Genomic DNA, 13,430 nt, shown 5'->3' on the forward strand with positions numbered 1-13,430 from the left:
GTGTGCGATTGTAGATGTTTTGAGAAAAGCATCAACGACGCCAGACACCTTCAACTTATTAAATATTATGTTTATTTGTAATTAAATAGATTCTTCAGCATTGTATAAAAAAAATTCAAGAAAGTGTAGAGTACAAAACACCTGACTGAGATGAGGGACTTGCTGTTTGAAATGTAAAGTTGCAGCGGCAGACCAGTCGCTTGAACGTGTTGAATGCTTCCAATATTAGTAAACTAATATAAATCTGTCTCGTAGGAGCAGATGATCAGATCATCGGAATCTGTAATTAATTTGGAGATAAAGTGCTTTCATTTCCAGGTGAAACTGCTTTGGTTGAAGGGAGGCGCTGCCGTCCTGTTTGGCCCAACGCCAAGTGATTGGACTCTTGAGGATAATGACGTAGCAGCAGTGACTCTGTTCAATCTGCAACCTGTCAGTCAAGCCACAGGGCACAGCAGAAGCCATCTATTGCTGAAGCTCGCTCTTGTCTGACCAGAAGTCTGGGTTTTCTTGGTACCATTTCACTTTAAAACACACACACACACACAGGAAGTAACAGAACACATATCAATGTATTTTCCATCATATCTGTTCATTTGGAAAGACAATTTGGGCTGCAACTTACACCTACTAAATGTCTGAGCTTATATTTCTAGAGGCATGTGGTGTGTGTGTGTGTGTGTGTGTTGTGTGTCTGTCACCGTACCAGTGTGTCTGATGCCTTCAGCCCAGGACACCTCCGCCCTCCAGCCCAGCTGCTGCAGCTTCTCACAGGTGATGGGGTAGCGCAGGTCGACCCGTGGCCTGCGGAGCATCAGTACGGTCAGATGAGTTTAAATGTTTTAATTGTGGAGGAGGGCGAGGCCATGGCTATTTCCTGGAACATTGCATAGATCTGCTGAACTTTTCACTTTCTTATCTCACCTGTCGGGCACAAACTCGAGCCAATCCTTCACCTCAGAGTCCGGAACATTCTTGATCTATAAAATAAAAGTTTTAATAAGTAATTTGTTTTCCAAAACCTCTTGCGAAATGTTTGATTTAGTGAAAACACACCATCCTTATAAGCTGCCGGGCCAGTTGCATGATGGGAACCTCACAGGTCGTCCCCACATTGTAGATTTCGCCCACAGTGCCTTTCTCCAGAACCAACAGGAAGGCAGCGACCGCGTCGTCAACAAACAGGAAGTGGCGGGACTTGGGGAGGGTTCCCTGGATGGTGCTGCAGCGTAGAAGAGAAAATTTTTTCTTAACTCAAGCTTGATCATAACCTGAAGGTTTCACAGTGAAAGACGGACACACCTACCATCTCTTGTTCATTTGCAAGAGGGTGAGAAACCTTGGAATGACCTGAGAGACCAAGAAGAAAAGTCAGCTGGAGAATTTTAAAAGAAATCAATGACGCAGTAGTTGTGGGATACTGTACCTTCTCGGTAAACTGCCTGGGCCCGTAGATGTTGTTGCTCCTGGTAATAATGATCGGAAACTGGTGACAGGTGAACAGAGCAGAGTTTAACGTACAAAGAAAGATACGGCGAGGGGGGGTGTTTGTGTGTGTGTGTTTACCTTGTATTTGTCCCAGTAGGATTTGACCAGTTGCTCTGCGGCTGCTTTCGTTGCAGAATACGGGTTGGTCGGCCTCGGTGGGCTGCTCTCGTCAAACACCTGCCGAGAATAAACACCAAAATAGTTGTCAATAAAAGACTGAATCGTCCAAAATGAACCACCCGTACCTCCCCCGCTGACCTCGTCCACACTGGCTCCGTACACCTCATCGGTGCTGACGTAGACAAAGCGCTGCGGCCGGTGTCTGGCCCGACGGGCAGCTGCCAGTAGAACTCTGGTGCCGTCGACGTTGACCAGCTGGAATGTAGACTGAGATTCAAACGACGCCTCTGAGGGGAACAAAGGACAACATGGCGCATCGTGAGAACAGAGTGAACCATGATTATCCGCTCGGTGAAGTGAACAACCGCTGCTCACCGACGTGCGTTTTGGCTGCCAGGTGGAAGATCACGTCGACTGTCTCTGTGGTGAAGATGTGGTCGACCAGCTGCGAGTTACACACGTCTCCCTGTGGAACACAAGCAGCACATAGTTAATAATTAATAATAATTTTAATATCATAAAAGTAGAATTTGTTCACGGTCGACTTTTGGCAGCCAGCTGCTCTCAGAGCAAACATTATGATGCAGCAGCTCTCACCCTGATGAAGGTGTAGTTCGCCCTATCGTCGACGCTCTCCAGACTCCTGGGGCTGCAGCAGTAATCCAACTGGGAAAGACGAGGCCACAAGATGAGACATCATTTGTATCCCTACACACACACACACACACACACACACACACACACACACACACACACACACACACACACACACACACACACACACACACACACACACACACACACACACACACACACACACACACACACACACACACACACACACACACACACACACAGTGAAGACTTACATTATCCAGGTTAATGATTCTCCAGTCAGGGTGTCTGTCGACCAGTGAACACACAAGATGGGAGCCACTGGAGGAAGAAAGAGGGATGCAGCAGATATAAGACCCCATGTCCCATTGTGCCCTGTCCCACTATCCTCTTTGTCTCAAACTACAATACACATCTACGTCAGTAAAGAATCATACTGTACACACTTACGCTCCAATATTGTTTATTTCTATGCAATTTAATAATAATATGAATTTTAAGCTTGTAACTTATAACTTGTAATATCTACAAGTTGTGGCCTTTAAAGGCCCTAAGTCTTGTCTGTTGGGTGTGTGTGGGTTTGATATTAGTCCTGGACAAATTAAGAGCTTTTCTTTTTTGTTCCACTTTCTCTCACTTACTACTTGCAATGAATGACCTCATTGATGGAGAGCTGTGCTTAATTTCATTTGTGCTGTACTTTGTTATTCTAGACTTCACACGCTGATTATGAGTTAATAACAACAACAACATATCTTGGACATAAGAAAACATTAGCTCCGAGGCTGCACACACTCAAACATATTAAATACAGTAAAGTAAAAACGCGTAGAACAAGACGTGTTGAAGCAGCAGTGAATATGAATACAGTAGAATATACTGTACATATAAACATGACAGAGGTCTGGTTTTAAAGTGACACTCACATGAATCCGGAGCCTCCGGTCACCAGAACAGTCCGGTTGAAGTCCATCCTGTGTGTCAGGTCACATTCTAGTCTCCTACTGACGCAATCACACTTTCACTCCTTCCCACCAGGTCGTGTTTCCTGTCATTTCTCACCTGAGAGAACACAACGCTTCTGTTACCCTCCACACGCACAAGTACGCAGTGTAACGTGCGACAGCGGCGGTCTGTTTTACGGCAGTGTTGACACGTTGAAAATGGGCGGGGCATTTGGGCGCAAGCGGACGAGCTTCTCCTCTCTGATTGCCCCCCCCCCCCCCCCCCATTTCCGTGTGACGTGTCAAAATAAGTGCCCTCTGATTGTGTGAATCCCAAATCACTCAAAACTGTCAACGGGCAGGGTGGTTCTGTCAAGTGAGCTACAGTAGCCACGTATTGTGCGGAAGGTTTTTTCAAAATAAGGGTGTACATCATTTTCTCAAAATGTACTGTGAGTAACATATTCCCTGGTTTGCACGTCATATATTGCTATTAAAAATTAATTTTCTCAAGTTCGATTTTGAGGCACTTTCACATTTGAATGTGAAACCTGAATATTATTTATACAGCCGACGGCTTTTATTTGAGAGCAGGAACGCCTGAGTTCCGGTCGTGACCCTGGGTTAGTTGGTCCAACTTGACGCCGCTGGGCTGCATCTGGCTGTCGTGGCTCATTGAATCGATGATCGGACGAGTTGTGAGTCGATAACGTTGAAAGTGACCCGCGGGACAAATGGCGCATGTTCTGGCCGCGCTCGTGGCCGCGGTGCTGCTCGGTTCGGAGGCCTGCGGGAAGACGGTGACGGGACTTTTTAGGAGCGACGCGGCGCGACAGCAGAGCGGCCAGTTCATCACTAAATTCATGTACCAAGGTAACTGAGGTGGTGGTGCTGCTGCTGCTAACGTGTCACATCAGCACCGAGTGTATTGATATTATACTGTCTGTGTGAACATGTTGATATTGATAGATCATTTTATTTATCCTGTTCTCCAGCCTGATGGGTGTTAGCCTGCACTTCATCAGTAGCATGTGTCCAAATGCCAGTGGATATTATTATTCTAAGCATCTTCCCCAGTGAATGCTACAGGAATATTTAAGCAAACTTTCTGTGGGGTCAGGGGTCAAATCCACTCCTCACTGAGCTGGTGACGTCAGCAGGGTGGATGCTTGCTGCAGGATTGGTTAGTTAAAAAAATTGTGTTGAGCCATTGATCTATGGTTGATCTAAGTTTAGTTGAGGCTCACATCATTTGGATTCTGCTTCTCTTCGAGCATGTGACCGCGCAAGAGTCAGGCTGCTCTCCTATCTGATTTCTTTTTTTTTTCTTAAGTCCTCCGGCCCCTGAAACCTCAGACTTCAGTGTGTTCAACCTCAGAAATATTCAGTTTGCAGCATATAAACCAGAGATCCTCACATCTGACGAAGTTGGGACCAGAGACTGGTTGGAATTAATTTATTAACCCATTCAGACCTTTGATCCTGAATTTTTGAAGTCAATGGGCCCATCCATTCATCTCAAGGCCCCACTAAATTGATCTGGCAAATCTGGGACGAGGTTGTGTTCGAATATAAGATGAAGATCTGTCTTGGGTAGAGGAAGACAAATGTTGACGTGACATACAAAGTCCAATGTCACATAGAACGCCAGCAGAATTGAAAGTATGACTTTTTTACATAAACTTTATTGTAAGTAATTATAAATAAATGTAAACATTACATATACACAACAATTAAATATATAGAACTTGAAATGAGAAAATAAACATGTTTCCGGCCTCTCGTCTCTGTATAGGTGATAATGGTTTGTTGGTGTGTCGCCTGGAAAACACTGCTCTGGCCACGGAGAAGGAGTCCAGACTGCTGCTGTACCACGATGTGGACTCGGACCTGGACAACCTCAGCTGCACGGAGCGGCTCGCCAGAGCCTACCTCTCCAGTAAGGAACCGGCCGTGCCGCTCACCTCTGATGCGATGCACATGGTGGATTGGTGTATTCCTCTGACTCCTCTGCTCTCTTTCCTCCACGTCGTCTCGCTCTCCTCTCCTCATCCTTCCTCATCCTGTTTTCAGTTCCTCTCGGTCAAGAAGAGCACAACCAGACAATGCCTCGCCAGTCCTCCCCGACAGCCTGGCGGGCCCTGTACGCGGATAGATACACGTGTCAGGTAACAGCATCTTCGCGGATGAAACAAGCCCCTCCGCTCGTTTCAGGTTGTAACGCTCGCTGACTCTTTTCCCGTCTGTCTCTCGTGCAGGAGAGTGCAGTGATCCCGTCTCACGCTGATCTCAGCTTCACCGTCCTGCTGTTCAATGCAGACTCGGCTGGAAATCCTCTGGAGCACTTCAGTGCAGAGGAGGCAGGTCAGACATCGCGGACGCTCCCACCGCCACGGTCCGATGGGCTGTCGGTGTAATGCAGCCGAAATTTCCAGGCAGGAAGTGTAAATTTAAAAACCCCTCATCGTCTTGACGTTCTCTCCGACAGGTCTCCACAGTTTCTACTTCCTGCTGCTGCTGGCCTACTTCATCGCCTGCTGCATCTACATCCAGCCTCTGCACCAGGCCCTGAGGAAAGGAGGCCCCATGCACACCGTCTTCAAAGTGCTCACCACAGCGCTGGCGCTGCAGGGCTGCTCTGCACTCTGCAACTACATCCACTTGTCCAGGTCGGCTTTTTTTTCAGCACATCGTATTTGACTGCCCTTGAATAAATATGGAGAATATGAAATAATGCAGCGGTGTTTCCCGCTCCCTCTTTGTGTGCAGGTATTCTCGAGACGGTGTCGGTATTCCTCTGGTGGGCAGCCTGGCAGAGTGTGAGTTCCTCTTTCTCAAACACACACTTTTCTTCCCGTCTATGTTTGTATATCTGCTTCTGAAGTTCGAGGGGACTCTTTCGGTTCTTGTCCCGGTGCAGTCTGGGATATGGTGTCCCAGGTGTCCATGCTGTACATGATACTGAGCCTGTGTGTGGGCTGGACTCTGAGTCGAGGCAGGAAGCCCCAGGCCAGACCTCTGCAGTGGGAACACTCTCCAGCCTCCACGGCCGTCGCTGTCGGCGGCGTCGTTACGCAGGTACGCAGGAACACAAGCTTCATTAGAGTAAGTATTTAAGGCTGATAATGCTTTTTGAACTCTGATCCTGATCTGATTTTTTTCTTTCAGGGAGCGCTGCTGCTGTGGGAGCAATACTCTGAGTCAGGCGGTGAACATCACAGCTATCACGCCCAGCGAAGTTTGGCAGGTGTCCTCCTCATGGCTCTCAGAGTCTTCCTGGCCCTGCTGCTGGCCTCCGTCCTCTACCAGATCATCGCCACCGAAAGGAGCACACTTAAGAGAGACTTCTACCTCACCTTCGCCAAGGTGAACTGCACCTTTCACAAGCCCCCAGCCTGAACAAACATTCCCCCGCGGCTCCTCATGGTGGTCGTGTGGTTTTCCGTTGCAGGGTTGCTTCCTGTGGTTCCTCTCTCACCCGGTCCTCGTCCTCATGTCCGTTATCTTCAACGAGCACCAGAGGGGGAAGGTCTGAACACACACACACACACACACACACACAAAACAATATTTTAGCAGAAGCACCAACGTGAAGTGACAAAACAGTTTGGGTTTGTGATTCTAGGACCGGTTGGGTGACCTTTGGCACCACGTTGACGGTCTACAGTCCATGCGGAGTCATAACTCTCGACTGTGTCTCCTCTTTCTGTAGGTGGTGACTATCGGTGTGATCCTGTGCCAGTCCATCTCCATGGTGATCCTCTACCAGCTCTTCCTCTCTCGCTCTCTCTACTGGGAGGTCTCCTCTCTCTCCTCGGTGTCTCTGCCGCTTACCATGTCCAGGGCGAGCCAGAGGGGGCGCTACTGAGCACATCCGCTGTTGCGCTTTTTTTCGGGGGAGAACACGCTATGACACAGAGGCTTCTCCTCCCTGCACCCCCCACCCTGCCGGAGGAGGGAGTAAGAAGACGAGGAGCGCTGCTCCTTCGCTGTTCACGGCTTCCTGCGAGAATAACCGTGGACACTAGCAAGTAAGTTCGCAGGAAACAATAGCACGGGTCAGAGAATGAGCAGATGATGATACTGACAGCAACACCCTACCTCTAAGTGACAGATGATTTCTGACAGTGCTGGGAAGGAGGCAAAGGTTTTACTAGACCACTCCGATGAAGAGGCATGAGGCTTTCAACTGGTGTCTCGTGCTCTCCGCTACATTCTGGATGTCTCAACCTGACAGCTGACGTACAACTTCAAAGGACAGGAACAAGAGGACTGAGGAGGATGGATCGCCAGCGTCACCATTTTGAGGATGCGTCTGCTGGTGAGGTAGAAGTCAACAATGGAGGATCTACACGTGAGCGTGCAGAAGGAAACGACGGTTGTTTGGAGCTGAGAACCTGCACTTTTTGAAATGATATAAACTGTGTAGCTGGAGACGCACTGCATGACTTATCCTATTATATATGTTCTCATGTGAAAGAAGCAGATCAGGTTAATTCATATTCTTCCCCTGAGTTATGATGATACACTTGAATATGAGCCTTTGCGGTTGGTTTGTTCATCACAAAATGTGCAATCTGATCCATCTTTGTTTTCTGGTTTGCATCGCAAACGTATGTGTTCTGTGCTAAATGTACCCTTCATATGGGTGAAGGAGAACGCATACTCTATAATTTTTATTTTATCCCACAATGACAATCTCGTTATACTTTGACAACAGCAAAATATGAAGCCTCTGGTTGTACTGTGTGAATATTATATCATGAATTTTATTTGAAAGAAAACAGAAGTGTACAGTCACCCTTCTTCTTGAGTTTCCATATATTACAAGTATTTATTATCTGTAACCTGGGGAAATATGAACACTGTGATCATGACAGCTGTAACAAGGTAATTGTAAGGTAATAAAACACATACCAAAGCAAAGTAAATGGATCTGAACCTAAAATATCGCAGTCATTGGGACATTTACTTTTAAGGATTTTTGATGCAGATCACTGTGACCGTGGCACACATTTAAACTCCCTGTCGAAAGCACCCTAGTACTGTAGATTCTGATCCATCCATCAGGAGGCGTCTGGTTGGAATCATATCCTGCTTATTTTTGCAGCATGACGATGAGGCCAGATGATCTGGTCCCTGATGTCGACATCATGGAGTCCGTCTGGGAGTCACGAGAAGAGACAGAACAACCGAGAGGAGAGCCCATGCTGTTTAAAAGAAACGGATGGGCACACCAAATGATTTTTATGAAGTTCATTAAAAATCAAACAATATTAATGGCATTATTTTTTAATGTGTCTAAAACACTGTAAAGTTCCATTCCGTTGGTTGATAAAAAAAAAAGAAGAAGCTGCCTTGCAATCTGCCCGGCAACTCAAATTCAAGCTCGTCCTGAGATCAGCAACTCAATCCGGGTCCAAACGAATCCTGCCGATTCCAAACCTTGTATCTACCGGCGACGCTAAAAGAAAATGGAACATCGTCACGAACAGGATTCGAACCTGTGCGGGGAAACCCCATTGGATTTCGAGTCCAACGCCTTAACCTCTCGGCCACCGTGACTGTCCTTTACTGCTCTGAAAACCCCTATTTCTACCGCTTGCAGGAAAACCTTTGTATCGTTGATATTAATCTGCTATTGTGAATTATGTTTCCAGTGTTTATGCTTTATGTAAAGCTTCATCATACACGCCAGTGAAATACTCACGCAGCAGAGGCAAATTATTCGATGGCAAAACCAATCCTTTAGCGAATCCGCCAACGTCGGTTGATGGCGTCGTGATTTGATATTTGAACATGAGATGCAGGCATAGATTTACTAAGGCGACGTTTTAAAGTTTTTAGCAATAAAAAAGCAAGTGGTGGAACATATATTATTTATTTTCAAGTGCATAGGTGTGTGTGCTGTCTTCCCTCACGCCGATGAAAACATTTGAGCTTGTCGATCGGTTCACTTTACCAGCATTACATTTTTGATTTAACTTTCTTTTTTTCACTCAGTCAAATTGTGAAACTCAAAATAAATGAACAGACGATGGATTCATAATTGCAGATGTATTGTGTCTGAACACAAACAGAAAACCTGTTTAACCCGAAAAAGAAAATCAAATACTGAATTATCAAATCTGATAAAATAAAATAATTTAAAAAACAGTAATTCTCAAGTATGTTTCAGGTTGTTTGGACTTTAAAAATAGTTTGTGTTACAGAAACAAACTTCACCCCTGTGGCCTCAAACTTGGTACGTTCCAAGTCGCCCGCCACCTTTTTTTCCTATACGTTCAATCGGAATCCTCCACTTCCTGATTTCCAGTCGTCACTTCCGCCAGGAGCCGGCGAATGGGGAACAAACATTTGGTGAGAACATCTTCAACTTTAAATGTGTAGGTGCAGATTTTTCACTGATCAAACTGTAATGAAGGGAAGCTGAAGTGATGTCATACTGACAGAAGAAGTTAATGTGATGAGATCATTCACACTGACCTGATGACCAGATTTTTTTTTTAGATGTTGCAGCCAAGCTTTAATATTAAACTCAGAAAATTAAGACTGCATCCGGGGTAAAGAATGATGAAAAAAACAACTGTGAAACATAGTTTGGCTCTCAGAGATAGAATAACTTAAGAATCAACAAATGTATCAGATTCATTTTGTTATGTTATCATCACTATAAGTGCCATCGGTGTTTGGGATCTAGAGGCAAACAACTGTATAAAAAACTCCAACACGTTCAGCTCGTAATTGTGAAAAGAAGCTGTGTTTTTGAGTTGTTAAATAAACAGTACAAGTGTACAATACATTTAACATTAAAATGTGGTTACATGGTGCAGTCAGAATAGCTCAAAAGAAATACATGCACACGAGTACATCCACAGACCAATGTGACTGTAAAAAAACGTATAAAGTTAAACTTATTTTGATCAAGGTGGATGAATGTTAAGAAACTTTGTTTAGTATATTGCGAGGAAAAAGTTTTGTCAAATTAAAAACAGACTCTAACCAGAATCCTCTTTGCTCCTCCAGGTGGCGCTCCGGAGTTTACGCCTGCTGTGCTCCACCATGAGCCTGACCCTGTGCAGGAATGTCAAGCATCTCCGCCGTTCTATTCAACCGGACCAAGGAGCTCGACCTCCGTGATGAAAGTGTTCACGTATGAGATCATAAAAAACACAAGTCCTGTCGTGAAGCCTTTCCTGTGTGTTAGAGATGGTCTATGGATTAATATTTAACGTTAAAATGCGGTCACATGGTGCAGTCAGGATAACTCTAAATGATTCATGCCTACATGTTCTTCCGCAGACCAATATGAATATTAAAATGTATATAGTTTAACTTTTTGATCAAGGTGTACTTTGTTGTTTAGTATATTACGCTACTTCCCCTTGTGTCGAAACTTTGTGAAGAAAAAGTTTGTCTTGGCATACATCCCAAAAAAAATATTTTTCTTCACAAGATGTCTTTGTGGAAAGGAAAGTAAAGGTATTATTATAATAGTAGTTTATAAAAAATTGTGTTGTCTGCTTTGTAACTTTTAACTAACTTTTTTCTCTGCTTTTTTTCAGATCTTTGAGCATACAAATTGTAAACAACCTTAAAATTGAACTACAGTCCCCCTCTGCATCATTCAAAGCAAAGCACATTTAGACCTGTTGCTTTGTACGATGCAACAGAGGGGGACTGCAGTTCAATTTTAAGGTTGTTTACAGATAAAAGTTTAGTATAACCCCCTACTTATCTTTGTCTCCTATCTATAACCCCCTACTTATATTTCTCCCGAGGGCCAGGGGGGCTGACGTTCCCCCCGGCATTCTCATCCGCAACCTCTCTGGACCTCCCCCAACCGCAACCTCTAGGAGCCCCCACCAACTCCATCTGCCCCCAATATCACCTCCATCATCCTGTTAATACACAGATCCTGTTAATATACACAACCATGTTAATATACACACCTTCAGCAATCTTTCCGTGGTCCCTCCCGACCGTCATCTCCGTTCACAGCTCTCTCTCTCTCTTTACCGAGCGGCATTCGATTTTTCACTTTGAAAAGGACACGCATACACCGGAGGCCTTGAACGAATGAAAAGGAAGTTGCATTGGCCGGGAATCGAACCCGGGCCTCCCGCGTGGCAGGCGAGAATTCTACCACTGAACCACCAATGCTTGTCATGATTTCACATAAGTCTGTTTAAATTGCGCCCCCGGTGGCTGCAGCAGGGGAAGTCAACTGGATCTTCCTTCTCCATATCAGCAAATGAGAAATGGGCTACTGAGAAAAGTCAAATCACACCGTAATCGCATTTAATCGCCACTTAGCTCTCCCTAGTGGTCAATGGGACTTACAGCTGACTTTGAAATGTGTAATTCACGGGTCGACAACTTGTATATTGGAAATTCAGTTGCACAACTGTCGCATTTTTAGGCTGGCATTGGGTATCTGTTTCCTATCAGTGTGTTACGGGCACCGAGCGGAGTGAACTGTCTCTTTGAATCATCTTTTGTCAACACCCACATGGCAAACACAGTAACACCTCTGGGTTCACAAGTGGACTCAACTCTACCACCTACTGGTGCACACTTCACTGTTCCCTATGACAAGAGCAACCCTGTTGAAACGAGGCTGGAGCCAAAAGTATCATGAGGCCAGAAGACTTGAATAACTTCAAATTACACAAAAACAAATATACAGTGCTTGTGATGATAATGAAAAAACTTTTGCAACAGTTCAAAATTAACAGAGTGGAATTATATGAGTCACTGTGCAGTTAAGTTAAGAATACGTAGGTTTTAAGTAAAACAAACCATAATGTGTAGCACAACTAGGGTTATATTTAAAGAATTCAATCGTATTTTGGCACCAAGGTGTAATGCATCAAGCTGAAGAGGTTGTATGATGTGCAATAGAGGACCATATTATAGTGTGGGTATTTAATGATATGTGACGGGGCACTACTGTAGATGATGAGATCTGATACTTCTACACACCACATACGACCAGGTGGATCACAGGTGTTTTTATTGAGTAAATTCCCTGCAACACAGTGCAAAACAGTGGAATGACGAAGAGAATGGGTCTTGGGATCACAGTCTCAGTGCAGGTCTATCGGCAAATCACAGTATATGCACTGCTGTTGTACCAGCAGAGGGCGCAGTTGCGCTATTGTTGCATTCATTTAACTCCGTCATCTTATACTCTGTTACAGAGACGCCTGTTTCAATTTCATCTGTTTAAATTTGTTTTCATTTATTCATGACTTTTTAATGGGAATTTTTTTCCATTGAGGACCAATAATAACAGACAGTGATGACTCCAAACATGGGCACTCTTACTCTCTGGCATCAGTACAGAGGAGCCAGAGCTTCTCCACAGTCAGGACAAATGCCCCACTGATCCTGCACAGTTCCAACTCAACTGTATAAGACTCTAGAAACCAAGCTGCAAACAGAGACATAGCCAGAGACACTGAAAGCAAAGAAGAAGTATGAAGCAGCTCCTGACAGTGATGCTCAGTTTGTTTGGTGGAGAAGCAGTCTCTGAAAAGATAGACAAAAAACAAACAAAAAAAGAAAATGGTGAAAGCACAATGTACATTAAACTTTCTATAATCAGACAGTGAGGTTTTACACATTTACAAGTAGTGTTACAAATGTAAAGTAATTGTTAGACCTGATTCTGTTTATAGGGAGAAGAGAGAGTGGCAGTAAAGAACAATGCTGTTACGATACGATTTAACCCTCCTGATGTGCTGGGACAGTAATAATGTGAATTAACATTTCATGCTGAATCACCTCCCTTCATGCACACGTATTTCCCATCTTTGTCTTACTCGACAGAGGCGTTCAAGGGCCCTAACAACAGATTTGATTGTAACATGGTTTCCACTGCTGATCCCTTCACCCTGTCGCTTGGGATTTTAGAGATTTGCACAAATTCATTCACACGAGCAACATCAAATTTGGTGTGCCATCTCAAGACCTGTGGGATCAAAAGCTTGAGTTTACACCACTGCCCCTTGCAGTGATGACGTGGAGAGGACGTGGTGATCTTCGAGATGAAACAGGAAGTTGCTGCTGATCAGAGGTACATGATGTTTCTCCATGATGTGGGACGTTCCTCTGCCTTGCATGTCAAACGTGCACATGTGTGCGGGGGCCCTGCTCTCAGCTGCCTGTCACTGAAATCACATGTAATCGTCACTTAGCTCCCCCTAGTGGTCAATGGGACTTACAGCTGTTTTTGAATCGTGTCACTGATCAGAGTAA

General features: G+C 44.9%; 2 protein-coding genes, 1 long non-coding RNA gene and 2 other non-coding genes across 7 annotated transcripts; 2 read left to right on the forward strand and 3 right to left on the reverse strand.

Moving 5' to 3' along the window:
• Window positions 1-49: 49 nt before the first annotated feature.
• Window positions 50-3,377, reverse strand: LOC118300117 (dTDP-D-glucose 4,6-dehydratase-like). The gene is made up of 12 exons (XM_035624219.2): window positions 3,150-3,377; window positions 2,478-2,544; window positions 2,206-2,274; window positions 1,984-2,074; window positions 1,747-1,895; window positions 1,567-1,665; window positions 1,427-1,486; window positions 1,307-1,350; window positions 1,057-1,222; window positions 925-980; window positions 707-804; window positions 50-524 (listed from the first exon to the last, which is right to left on the reverse strand). Exons 1-12 carry the CDS (start codon window positions 3,194-3,196, stop codon window positions 466-468), a joined length of 1,005 nt encoding a protein of 334 aa, XP_035480112.1. The 5' UTR covers window positions 3,197-3,377; the 3' UTR covers window positions 50-465.
• Window positions 3,378-3,787: 410 nt separating this feature from the next.
• gpr180 (G protein-coupled receptor 180) lies at window positions 3,788-8,732 on the forward strand. Of its 3 annotated transcripts, none has more exons than XR_004790289.2 (11): window positions 3,788-4,040; window positions 4,963-5,106; window positions 5,241-5,335; window positions 5,426-5,531; window positions 5,656-5,836; window positions 5,937-5,986; window positions 6,088-6,245; window positions 6,336-6,533; window positions 6,619-6,696; window positions 6,880-7,198; window positions 7,276-8,732. XR_004790289.2 is itself a non-coding variant. In XM_035626760.2 (10 exons), the coding sequence occupies exons 1-10, from the start codon at window positions 3,902-3,904 to the stop codon at window positions 7,033-7,035; spliced, it is 1,305 nt and encodes a 434-aa protein (XP_035482653.2). In that variant the 5' UTR covers window positions 3,788-3,901; the 3' UTR covers window positions 7,036-8,725. The 3 variants fall into 3 exon arrangements, 1 of the variants encoding a protein (XP_035482653.2); XR_004790290.2 differs by having other exon boundaries at window positions 7,296-8,732; XM_035626760.2 differs by having other exon boundaries at window positions 6,880-8,725.
• On the reverse strand, window positions 8,651-8,732 carry trnas-cga. The gene has a single exon. It is a non-coding gene; the product is annotated as a tRNA-Ser (tRNA).
• A 763-nt stretch (window positions 8,733-9,495) lies between these two features.
• Window positions 9,496-11,437, forward strand: LOC124849778. The gene is made up of 2 exons (XR_007030334.1): window positions 9,496-9,527; window positions 10,194-11,437. It is a non-coding gene; the product is annotated as an uncharacterized LOC124849778 (long non-coding RNA).
• On the reverse strand, window positions 11,260-11,330 carry trnag-gcc. Its single transcript has one exon. It is a non-coding gene; the product is annotated as a tRNA-Gly (tRNA).
• Window positions 11,438-13,430: the final 1,993 nt, after the last annotated feature.

This window comes from Scophthalmus maximus, chromosome 2 (genome assembly GCF_022379125.1).
Source record: "Scophthalmus maximus strain ysfricsl-2021 chromosome 2, ASM2237912v1, whole genome shotgun sequence".
Classification (NCBI taxonomy): Eukaryota; Metazoa; Chordata; class Actinopteri; order Pleuronectiformes; family Scophthalmidae; genus Scophthalmus; species Scophthalmus maximus.